The sequence below is a fragment of the Calonectris borealis genome, chromosome 4 (genome assembly GCF_964195595.1).
Source record: "Calonectris borealis chromosome 4, bCalBor7.hap1.2, whole genome shotgun sequence".
NCBI lineage: Eukaryota > Metazoa > Chordata > Aves > Procellariiformes > Procellariidae > Calonectris > Calonectris borealis.
In genome coordinates, this window is record NC_134315.1 from 20727943 (window position 1) to 20740312 (window position 12370).

The window sequence follows — 12370 nt, forward strand, 5'->3', positions numbered from 1 at the left end:
TAACTTGGCGAGTAAAGCAGCAGACACTAACTAGCCCTAAAACTTCACAGCGAAGCATCGCTGAAACGTACCTCAACATCTACAGTTTGAATTCAGGTTTTAAAACCACAGAAACTTTGGTATACGTCCACGTGGAACAGTTGCTCAAGCACCACTTTCAATTTTGACTAATGAAGAAATAAAAATGCAAACCAGCTCCAGGACAACCAGCACATAAGTGAGCGAACTGCCCAACTGTGCCTTAATAAAGCTCCTTCCTCCCCCCTCACTGCATGGTGAAGGTCACTGGTTTTAGATAAGCACATGAAGTCATCAAAAGGAAGATTAATTTAAAAGCTTGATGACTTTTTTCCTTTTTTTTGGAACGTCGGTGAGGCCCGAGAGCCAGACTAACAAACTAACCAAGAAAGGACAAAGTGTTCACCCTGCCCAAAACAAAAATGCCTAAAACTTTTTCCGCCTCCCTCTTTCCCTCCCTCCCTCCCTCGGTTCTCCCGGTGACGCCTCCCCTGAGCCGGCGTTACCTAACTTTTACACAAACACGCAGTTCCCATAAGCATCAACTTCAAACAGCTCTGGCTTTCTGTCTGATCACATCTCGTTTTAGGGGAGCAAAGGGCTACTCCTGAGGGGTTCTGCAGCAGCTCTGCAAGGTAATCAGCTTGTTGGATTTTTACTTCTCGTTTGTAATGCCTAAGTAGTGGTTAAGTAGATGGACCAAAAAAATCCTGCTGGCAAACTGTCTTGCTGGAATCTGTAGTAGGAGAAAAGTCTCAATACAAACTCAAAAAGAGATTTAATAACGCTTTGGCTTACTTGCTTCCTGCAGGGAAACAGAGGCAGTTTTTAAGATCAAGATCTAGTGGAAAATGTATTTCTTTTAGTCACGGCTGTCAGTTGTGTATGTTTAAACATGCGTATGCGTTCCGATTTAGTTTCAGTTCATCACATTAGACAGATTTAGAAAGCAGCAGTCCACCGGGACCATGCTCCAGCTGTTTCGCTCAGCCCCGCCACAGGCTACGTGCCTTTCTCCCCAGCCCTACTGCTGCAAAACGCTCTTAATTCTTTGGAGCTTCTTGTACCTTTTGCAGGCTCTGAATTGCCAAGATGCTTCTGCTTCTTTCCCTGGTCACTGGGCTTGCCCTGTCTGCCTCTGGTGTCATGACAGACAAAGAAACTGATCCAAGCCGAGAGTCATTTCATGACATACAGAAAAAGGTGAACGACCTCTGGCAGAATTTGCTCTATCCGGTAGTGCCTGGTAACGAGACTGATGGGATGATTTACGCCACTTGTGAAATGAAGCCCAGCTCCAAAATAGATGCTGACAAGCCACAAGTGACTGGACAAGTCTTATTCAGACAGTATTACTCATATGGAAGATTAGAAGCCATTTTTTACTTGGATGGGTTTCCGCTGGATAATAATCAATCTGGTAGAGCTATACACATCCACGAGCTTGGCGATCTCAGCAACGGCTGCGATTCCACAGGAGGACACTATAACCCTTTCAGCGTGAATCACCCCCGCCACCCGGGGGATTTCGGCAACTTTTTTCCCAAAGAAGGCAAAATCAGAAAATGCAAAACAAATCTCTTTGCCACTATGTTTGGTCCATATTCCATCATGGGCAGATCCGTTGTGATCCATGAGCAGGAAGACGACATGGGCAAGGGCAACAATAAGGCCAGTTTGGAAAACGGAAATGCTGGGAAACGTCTGGCTTGCTGCGTGATTGGGATATGCAACAAGAACTTGTGGGAAGAGAAACTGTCTGAGGTTACAGACAAGAAGAAGAGAGGGCTCAAACAACGAACATAGAACCAGGCTTAAGTGAAGACCAACAAGCCGGCTAAGGCCTGGGCAGCACAAAGTACCTTAGGCTGTGCCACTGGCCGCTAAGAAATACGGCTAAGGGATTCCCATTTCCATTCACTTGCTCCTCTAAGAAATGCGTATCACTTTGTAGAGCCTCCTTTCTGTAAGCCCATCAATAAAAACAGCATCAACTCAACATTGTGATGTATTTTCTTGAAGAGAAAAGATTCCCTTTTGTGCAGTTTGGGAGTTGAATGCATGTAAGTAAGAGTGCTAATGGATACAGTCGATAGTCTGTAAAGTGTCTGTGTGCTGTAAGGGGCTCTTAGGGGATCGTAAGTGAGATACCAAAGGGAAAAAAAGTTAATATGAATAAGTAAGAAACTGCCTCTCATTAGATGCTATCCTGTATTTAGCTGCAAATCTGAAAGGCAAAAAGATCTCTACGCTTTCAACAGTGTTGGGTGTTGTGTTGCAAGACCTGGCTAATGGACTTCCCCTAAAAATAAGGGAAAGTACAGACAACTTTAGATCCATTACATTATTCTACTTGTATTTTCAGGTTTTATTCTCAAACATGGATAAGCTTGTTAACCATTTTAAATTGTCCACCACACGGCTATAGCTAAGTCACACTGTTTACATCTGAAAGCAGACTTAAAAGAAATACTCCAGTTTACCATCACTCCCCAGCAAAAATTCCCTAAAGCCTCTAGTTTGTGCCTGTTAGTTACTAAGCTGTATACAAAAGTTTTAGTGCTGCTGAGACAATGATGATAAAGTTAGCACATCAGAGATAAACATTATTTTCAAAGCCAAAAAATACTGAGTGTGTTTGTTCATACAAAAATGTAGGAAGTAAATCAGTCAATTTAGACTGGGAGAAGTGATAGTGAAAAGATTTAAGTCAGATGATAATTTTCAGACTTAAAACTCTCACTCAATAAAGCTTTTCTTTTTTAATTTAACATAACTCACTGAAAATACTAAAACACTACCTCATGACTATCATTCATCTGATACTGAGAAAAGAAAAGGAAACAAGCAGGTAGAACAAGCGTATCAGGAAATGTTTTTATTAAAGATGACAAAATGTATTAATATAGTTGAACAAAAGAGAGGTTTGCAAATAAATTAAACTGCATAATTTATAAACTAAAACTACAAAACAGAAGCTGGTAAACAAATCCTATCTTTTAGAAATGTAGCAGACTTTCAACTTAATCTCAGTTAAGATTTTGAAATACATTCCTGAGCTCATATGGATTAAAGAAATTCCACTGTCTTCATTATACAAATTCCCATATGCTTAAAAATAGTCTCACTTAGAAAAGCAGCAGCATTCTGAAAGATGCTTCTTAATCTGTCAGTTGCACACACTTATTTTACAAATTCAGTGAACATTGTTTTTTAAATAACCACCACATCTTAATTTCAAATGAAATCCTTCTCACAGATAATGCATGAATTCGCTTTCAGGTGAGACAACCTCCTTAAAATCAGTTTGTGAAATGCATCTTCTCCATACTCCTGCCACAACATTCCCTTCCCCGTTTGCCTCCCCCGAGCCCAACACCAAAAAGACCTGTATCTCTGGATGTGACTTCTGCATTTCTAAAGTCCTAGAAAAAGGGAACACAAGTCTAAAAAAATCCCCCAAAACACCCAAACAAAACCACCCCCTCCCCCCAAACCTAAAGTAGTGTTGATTCCACAACAAAACACTAATTAATTTACTGGGAAACAAAATCATCGTTCTAACAGCACAACAATATCAATTAAAGCAATATCCAAGGAAGATGCTGACAAGAATATTCAATGAGTTATCACATAGTGCAGCAAAGATGTCTTACTTCTACAAGTCTCCTGGCTTTGAAGTCTTGTGTTCCTGGGAGAAGGCTAAAAACGTAGCTCGAATACACATTCACTACGGCAGAAAGGAGAGGGACAGTATTGCAGCAGTGATATAGCACTAAAAATGAGGTTTCCAGCGATCTAGATATCTCACTGGAATTTAATGATTGCAAAGATACAAAAATGGCATCTAAGAGGGAGAATGGTGTGAGGATAATTACCAAGATGTCCTAATTGTTGGGTTGTACATCACTATGTCCTTACAGAAAAAACACACTAAAAAGAATCAACGAATGAGGCACTAAAAAGCTGTTGGTCCAGCACTGCTTCTACCTGCTCAAGTTTTTGCACCAAGCTTTTAATTAATTAATAGCGTTAACTGTCTGTTAAGGGACCAGGAGCAAAACGCTAACTCAGACAACTGTGGGTCAGGAAAGACACAGGACGGGGAAACAATATAACACCCTCAACATTTCTGAGCTCAGCTACGTGAAATCTTGACCTCCTTATTTGCTTGCCTCAGTTCTGACTGCATTGATATTTAGCTCTGCGCAAGATTAGTCTGTGAAAGATGGAAAAGAATACATCTTGAATAAAATGCTGCTTCATGTGACATTCAAGCACTAAAGGAAAAAATCCTGCCACATTCTCCCACAGATTTCAGTTTCTGCAGCTATTTCTCTTCCGACTTGTCAGTACCGTCATATAAATGAGTTAATAAAGCAGTCAGTTACAATTAATGGGAACAACATAACAATCTTTCAAATACTTAAACTCTTCTTGGTTTTTCAGGTAGCGAGGAACTTAAACGGTGATCAGGATAATGAAAGAAAAACTTTTTACTGCTTCATGTCCCTAATACACTTAAATATACAGATGGTTTTTGTTCCTAAGGGCTGCTGCTTAATATGAGTGAAACGCTGCAATGTCAATTTACCTTTAAAGAGAAAGGAAACGTATTTGAGGAGCACTGTGAGTATGGCTTTATTGCCTGCAGACAGACACTGAAAGGGTTACATGAATGCACCTGCTAGGGAAAACACATGAGAACAGAGACAAGACACATTTTTCACCTTCCCACTATCACTCCTTATATTTGTATGTAATAATTTACATACAGCCTTTCTTCTGCTGAATACAAACTGTTCATGGACTCTGACACCTTGATTATGGCAGCACCTGCTAGCTCATCTTCCATATACAGAAGAGTTTGTCAGTATTGCTAATATAACTCTGTTTATTCAATAGCTGACAAGTGGGCTGTAAAAATTTGCAGCTGGCAGTTACTTGTCAAAGAAGGCTCAATCTGGGAGGGATTTTCCTTTTTATTAGTAGTATTTTATTAAATTTGGTTTAATTCTCTCTGATTGGTTTCAAGTTCTAGGAGTGAGAAATGAACATTTACAGACAATTAGGTCCCAAGCCAGCAGAAAAATTGCCTTGATGGCTGCTGGCCCATAGAAGCTCCACAGCTGCAGAGACTATTCCTTATGCTACAAACAGGAGAGGAAGGACGTGCCTCCCCCTCTCCAACAGCTGCTAACTTCAACGTTAAGTATTCCCTTGTTGCTGCCTTCCTAGGAGCAGAGTGGCACAGCTCCAGCATCAGGAGCAAACTAGGGAATGACACAGCAGCCTCCCTTTTCCCCAGTTATTATAGGAATGTTTTCCTACGACTAAACATCAACAAGGGAAGAAGTTTAAGAAGGCAGCAACAATGCAAATAAACATTCTACCACACCATAGACTGGTGAAATGAGGAGGAAAGGAAGAGTTATCCTTAATTCCAAAACATAAGAAAATAAAAAAGACACAGATTCCTTTAAAAAGGAGGGCACAGATGGAGTAGGCTGAAATCTACCACCCATTACTCAGCCCGAGGGCTGTTCCAGCTCCTGTAAGTTGAGGAATGCAATTCCAGTAACAGAGAGCTAAGTGGGTGGACAGGGCATCACTGGTTCTCCTCTTGCTGTTCTCCTTGCTTTGGAACAGCATTGCTGTTTCTCACAGAAAGACTTCTGGCTTCTCTGATGATGTTTCCTTCAGAGCTTCATTCAATTAGGTTCTCAGTATCTGGTGAAATAACTCCCTGCATTTTCATGAGATGAGCTGGGAAAGGGAAGGAAAAATTTTGTACAGTTGAGAAGATATAAAGGTTTGTAATGAGAGAACTATATACATGCAGGGATTGTTTTCAGAAACTTCCTATAAGGGAATAGGGATTTTATCCTAAGGATGTACTTACAGACACTATATGTAAAGAGAAATAGAATGCAGTCTGAGAAACAAGCAAAAGCTTGCAGCCTCAAGATGCTTCTCAATTTATCCTTGGAAGACACTTCTAACCATTAAAATACAGTCCAGCACTAGGACCGTACACGTTACAGAAGCCTAGTGATAACATGATAAATCATTATCATTGGTCTCTTTGCTACACTAATGTAAATTACATCAATCTATGTAAAAACTTCAACTCATTACAAAAACCCAACATGATTAAATCTCATCCCTAATTCCTTCCCTTAGGTAATTTACGTTTTTGGTACACTGTAGCCAAAACTAACAGAAAAACACCTTTATTAGACAAATATTAACAGTTCAATGCAAAAATCAACCCTATGGCACACTGTTTCACTGATCATATTCGCAGCAGCACAGACACTGCAAAAGGATTACAGTGAGATAGATGCTCGAGGGCCTGGATTTCATACCTCAGGCCAAACTGTTATCCAAATATTCACAATTTTCAGCAGGATCAGATGGTTTCTTGTTTTCAGATTCAGGGAGCTCCTCAAAGCTGTTATTTGTGTGTTCAGTTGTAACACTGAGCCGTCCATGCCTTGCAGGGTCCTCAGTATGCATCACATCCACGGTGCTGCAATTTTGATCCCCTCTTTCATTTGGAATTTCACAATCGCTCTCTGAGGTTTCGTCGTTGTCTTTCAGGGCCTCAGTTTCAGCTGTTTGTTCGTTCTCTGAGTTTGAGGGATCTGTGGGGTCAGATGGGTCAGGGCTGGAAAGTGGGAACTCTCCCTCAGATGAACCATTAAGCTCTGCTCCAACCACCGTGTTCTGCTCCCCTGCGGAAGCGTCTGCTCTTTTCCCTTCCATTTCTGCAACTGCCTGCTCTGTCAGTTTAATTATCTGACTTCCGAGCTTGTTTATTTCTTCTTCCTCGGAAGGTAGCTGGGGTAATGAAGGATAAAAATGTTTATTTTGGTTTCTGTTATTTAAGTTTGTTCCCTCTGGAGCCAGGGACTCACTTGCAACAGCACAAGTTTCATCACGTTCTCCCTTCTGTTCTGCTAAAAGAGAAATGGAACAGCGAGATGCTGTAGTCAGTCACAGGTATTCATTATGTACCTCACCTGAGCACCGTCACCACCACTGCCAGGCCACAGAGACGTTTACCTCAGTAAGGAAATTCTAAGAGTGACTCCCTATCCCATCCCAGGCCCATTTCTTAGATGATAAGCAATCAACACTAGGTTTCCTGCTGGATCTGGCCCTGTTTTGGAGCCTGTCTTTCCCTAACACCGACAACTCTAAAAGAGTCATAGTCGATACCACGCTGTAGAACAGCAGGGTCAGGCAAGCTTTATCAAAAGAGTATCAAGTCTAAGCAAGGCACTCAGCTACAGAAATTTCTGGCACAGCTTAGCATTAATCCCCACATCACTACCACTTTCAGGGGTTAACACAAGCTCCATTTATTTGGAGCTTTTCACAGGCTTTCATCCAATAATGAAGTTTCGTTATTGGTCCTGCAACTTTTCTCCTAACATAAAAGATTATTCTAATTCGGGTAACAGCATAAAACAAAGCAGCAGTGGAAGAATTTTGAATATACCATTATACCAAAAGGCAAACACTGAACAAAGCGTCAGAATAGAGAAAACAGCAATGTGTAAACAAACAGCTTTGTGAAAGAGAGAGAATTTGTCCTCATCTCAGTAAAGGACAAAAAGCCTCATTGAAAATAAGGTTGCAAGTCAAGTAAGAAAAATTAGGAAATGCCAGAAGTACGGCTGCATTGACAGCTTAAAATGACTCTTGTCGTGCATATGCATTACCTTTTAGTATATAAGCATTTACTCTCTTTCTCCTGCAAGAATCCTGCCTCACGCACTGCACAGGACAGCCTGGCTGCAGGGAGGAATCAGAACTAGACAATACAGGAGCCTACTGTCTCTATCAGACCCGCCTCATTTATAATTTGGGAGCTGCAGAGTGAGTGAGACAAGGCTTGGCGTGAAGGGAACAGACACTCTTACTACCATTAAGGAAGCTAGGAATGCTACTCTGAATAGAGCTGGAATTTAAGTCTGTGGAAAAGGCAGGGATAAATTAACTTTCAAAAGGTGATCACCCACTGGATCTAATCCTCATTATCTGAGCACTCAGCTGGAAACCTAGGAGCTTGATTTGCAGTACTGCTCTGCTCATGTTGTATATCTGAACACACATACTCAAAGTGCTCCAAAAAGAGCCAAAACTTATGTACCTCAAATTGGCACTCAAAATCCGCAGGGACTCTACCTTATTCTTTGCCTGCCTCAGTTTCCTCCCTCTACAGTGGGATAACACCATCCCATCACCTTGCTGCAATTTTCTGAAGACAAATTGTTTCAAAGCACTAGAACACCAGAGAAAAGTTCATAGAAAAACAGTACTTTTGTCTTCAGGGAATGCTTGAAATAGCGCACAGGCAATACAGCAGGAACAATGCACTCAACAATGAAGAGGAAAAAGACCTGAATAGCTGTTCATTAGCAGCTGTGATGCTCAAGTACAGTCTATCCCACGACACTATCCATCCTGTGCATTGGATAAAGTGAGATTTGGTGGCACACGACAGTCTTCAATTCATATGATTGTAATATGTCATTATGCATTTTCACACAGGAACTGCACAGTATATCCTACAGACTTCTACCACCCAGCTTAACTGAAACAATGATTAACAAGTACAGACTAAAACAGGTCTTGATGAGATCAGGGTAAGCAGATAGATTAGATAAAAAAAAGCCTGAAAAAGCCCTCCGATTATCTGTAGATCTAGCTAGAGCAACATTTGATGTATTATAGAAAGTTCAGATAAAGAATGTATGTTAGTGCAAAGGCTAAAAATGTTTCCTGGGCCAAACAGGCACCAAATATCAATGGTACTATTTAAAGGATCATAGCTGATCAAGGTGACATCAGGCCTAGTATTTAAAGATACGTAAGAATTTCAATGCTATTCTGCTTATCAACTGTTTTCACTCAACTGATCATTCAACTAATAGGAAAATAAAAGTGGATTTGTTTCTATTTCTGGAATACTTTTAAACCAAGGGCATACTTGCTTGATAAACAAAGGCAGATGAACACATTCCTATGTTCTTCCCAGCTGCCAAGATTTTGGAGGTACACTGTATAGATGCAATATGCACCAAGCTCCTAAAACTCAACAACAGACAGTCATTCTCTACGCAGAGTGGCACAAAAGGTGTCTCAGTGCATCACTCCCATATAGCTGCTGACTGCAGAGGAGCTGTGTGACTCCAAGCACAGCGACATGCCCTACAGCTGAAAACACACTGCTTCCTTTCCAGGCTGCGAAGGGAAGATGGCAGCCCCAAACACCCTCCAGAAAAAGGATCTGGAGCAACGGAAGAAGTTATTGTTGCTCCACCTACTGCTAGAAGCTATGGCATCCCCCGCACAGCTGGTAATATATATGAGCTCATCTGTGTCACTGAGAAGTTGGCCCCGTTTATTTAAACTATCACAGAGGTGAGTTTTGTCTGAGTTCTCACTGCAGGTTATCAGGTATACTGAGCCACATGCAAAGGAAAAAAACAAGCTGTTTGCGCAGGCAGAACAGTAATTTCTTAACCTACTTCAGTTTGATGACAGGATTTCTGTGACTGATCTTGGCTCTCTTCTGGTTGTGGGATGGGGAGGGGGAAGGAGGGTGACGACCTACTGGGAGCAGATTCTTCCTATGACTGCCACAGGCCTAATCCTTGTCTGCCTTATCATCTCCAAGGCTCTTTTATTGTATTCTTCCCTTTCCCTGCCTAGCTCTTTGCTCCTGCCCTATATCCCTTTGTTTATCCAGCCCCTACACTCACTCTGCCCATTTCTCATCCACCTTTCAATCTTTTTTATCACGCCTTGCTTTCACTGTCAGCAGTTTGATTCCTCACTCCTGTGCTCTGACCTCTGCTCAGCCAGACACAAGTCCCCCTCACTCAGACTTCCTTCGACTCTGTCAGTCCCCATCTACTCTAGTCTTCCCACCGCTTGAGAGTCCTGAGCTCAGCCTTCCTTTCCTCCCTGCTCCAGCTTTACATTATCTTGAAGGAATGGTGCATGCAGAGTTTTACCAGCGTTGGTGGCACGAAGCAAGCTCAACAGAATCATTGGTTTGTTTTTCATTGTTTTTAGCAGATGAGATTTGAAAGTGAATGGTTTAGAATGGGATGGAAACTCCAGCCTGTTTTCTCAGGGTGGAAACCTTTTCCCCAGATTTTAAATTCCTTTCAATTATAGATACACTAAATACTTGCATGTTTTTTAAAAAAAAAAAAAAAACAAAGGAAAAAAAAACAAAACAAAACATGTGGTCATCAGAATTTAACACAAAAAAGTGATTTGGCTGACATTAAAAAAATCAGCTGAAGTAGAAAACACAGCATGGAAAGCTTCAGCCCAGAGCTTAAGTTTGGCAGTGTTACAAAGCAACAGAAACAGGGTCTGATGAGATGTGACAGGCAGCTTTAATCAAAACTGTAATACCAACCTCACCTATGACAAATACATAAAGGAAAGAGAATAATGCCACCAAGTAAACACTTTCCGTAACTGCAGATTTAATTAAAAATCAATGATTAAGCAGGCAAAAAATGAATATTTATGAGTTATTACTCACTGGAGAACTATTCACAATAGTTTCACTTATCTTTAGCAAAAATATCAGCTGATCAAGATTATAAAAAATGATCGGTTTGGATGTCAAGTTTTATCAGATGATGACATGGATAATAAAGTCAAAATTAAGCCACAATCTATTTAGTTTCAGGACTAATAAATAAATTGTTTATGATGCTTCATGGTTAGCTGATCTGGGCATACCAAAATGTTATGCCCATTAAAGAGCTTATCCAAATGCCGATAGGCAAGCATAGTAATCCATCTCCCATCCCTTACAAAAAACTAAGGAAAAAAAAATCAAGGTTATCAGCAAAACACTATCTTCTGCAACTGTCAAATAAAGTTAAGCTTGACTTTGGAGAGATGTTAGAGCTTGCTATTGGGGAAGGATTTTTAACAAAACACATGCAAGACTATAAAAAAAGCAGTCAATTTCTCTGGGAAAACGAGTTGGGTATTTCAATTTACCGGGCGCAATCAGGAAGCCTTTCATCTAGATATCAGCTATAATGCAGGAAAGTGCTAAGCCAGTTCCACAGACTGCTTTCCTACCATGCACTTTAACTGAGGGAAAAAGAGCAGGAGGCAGTTAACTGTAACATAGATGGCATGAATATTGTCTCACAGTATCAAGTTATCTGGCAGGAAAATTCTTTGAGGAGTATAGACCTGATCCCTACCCTGTGCAATCTATTCAACAGTCATTTTTCAGTCGTTTCTTTGCTATTCGTACTGGGACCATCTATCCATTTTACTTCTGGATGATTTATTCAATCTCTGTGACCACTGAAACTTTGCCTTCTGCTACCCCACCATGAAAATTTATTACTTTTTATTTGGAAAGAAATGAGTGCTCAGCTTTCATCATGCTCCTTATGTTCCAGGTGCTCACCTTGTACTTCAGTTTTCTGTGGCTTATCAGTAAATGCTAACAACTGTGACCTGGACCGCTGTATAACAGGCAAGGCTGGGTCACTGAATGTTATGGTATCCTTTCCACCTGAAACAATCGAAGTGTTAGAACTATTAATTCACCAATTACATCCATTGTTCACTAATGATATTCAAACATACACTATTTTTTTGCAATGTTATTGAAAAGTACAGCACAGGAAAAGCATCTCAAATGATCCTTCTACAGCATGGAAAAAATACTCTGTACTGGAGCTGGAATATGCAAGTCAAATTCAGAGAAGGCATATGTTTTTACCTGCAGTACTGAGTAAAAGAGAGATTTTGAAAGAAGACCACTGCTGCTGTATGCAGCAAATTGTATTAGCAATTAGCATTCAATTCAGAATATTAATAATCAGATCATACCAAAAGTTTTACAAAGAGTAATGGATCATTTGCATGCTATTACCAGCAAGTGTTCAGCACTGACTCTTTACTCTCTATTACTCTGCCTCAATGATGAACCTGCTCGTACCACATATGTAGTTTTACACTACAGACTCACACACATATTATCCTACGATGCTCCCTTAAAAAAAAATATTAAAAGTGTAGCATACTTAAGAACTGAGGGAGCAAACAAGCATACATTGCTGGGGAACAGGAGGGATTTTAATCTGAAAATTCCAAAAACATTTCTGAGCATTTTTGTTTTAAGCCAAATGGAAAAGGGCAATTTTCCAGCTCTTTTGCAGACAAAATAGTGCAAGAAACTCTTCAGCTGAGGACTCTGCTGTAGATGCCTAGTCTTTACATGTTTTAACAATACAGAAAGCAACACCTGCAGATCCTTTAGGAAGTCCTCCACTATTCAGGATGC

At 40.5% G+C, this 12370-nt stretch overlaps 2 protein-coding genes across 8 annotated transcripts in view; one reads left to right on the plus strand and one right to left on the minus strand.

The window, feature by feature from the left end:
• The first annotated feature begins 546 nt into the window (after positions 1 to 546).
• On the plus strand, positions 547 to 2017 carry SOD3 (superoxide dismutase 3). Its single transcript, XM_075150537.1, has 2 exons — positions 547 to 653; positions 1095 to 2017. The coding sequence occupies exon 2, from the start codon at positions 1111 to 1113 to the stop codon at positions 1822 to 1824; it is 714 nt and encodes a 237-aa protein (XP_075006638.1). The 5' UTR covers positions 547 to 653; positions 1095 to 1110; the 3' UTR covers positions 1825 to 2017.
• Positions 2018 to 2882: 865 nt separating this feature from the next.
• Positions 2883 to 12370, minus strand: part of CCDC149 (coiled-coil domain containing 149) — a 53238-nt gene continuing 43750 nt past the window's right edge. For 5 of the 7 annotated variants that reach the window (XM_075148858.1, XM_075148860.1, XM_075148854.1 and 2 more), the window contains 3 exons: positions 11489 to 11596; positions 6387 to 6980; positions 2883 to 5784 (listed from right to left, as the gene is read on the minus strand). In XM_075148858.1, coding sequence (XP_075004959.1) covers positions 6388 to 6980; positions 11489 to 11596 — 701 coding nt within the window. In that variant the 3' untranslated portion in view covers positions 2883 to 5784; position 6387. The remainder of the gene's footprint in view (positions 5785 to 6386; positions 6981 to 11488; positions 11597 to 12370) is intronic. The other 2 variants (XM_075148859.1, XM_075148855.1) reach the window with 1 other exon arrangement.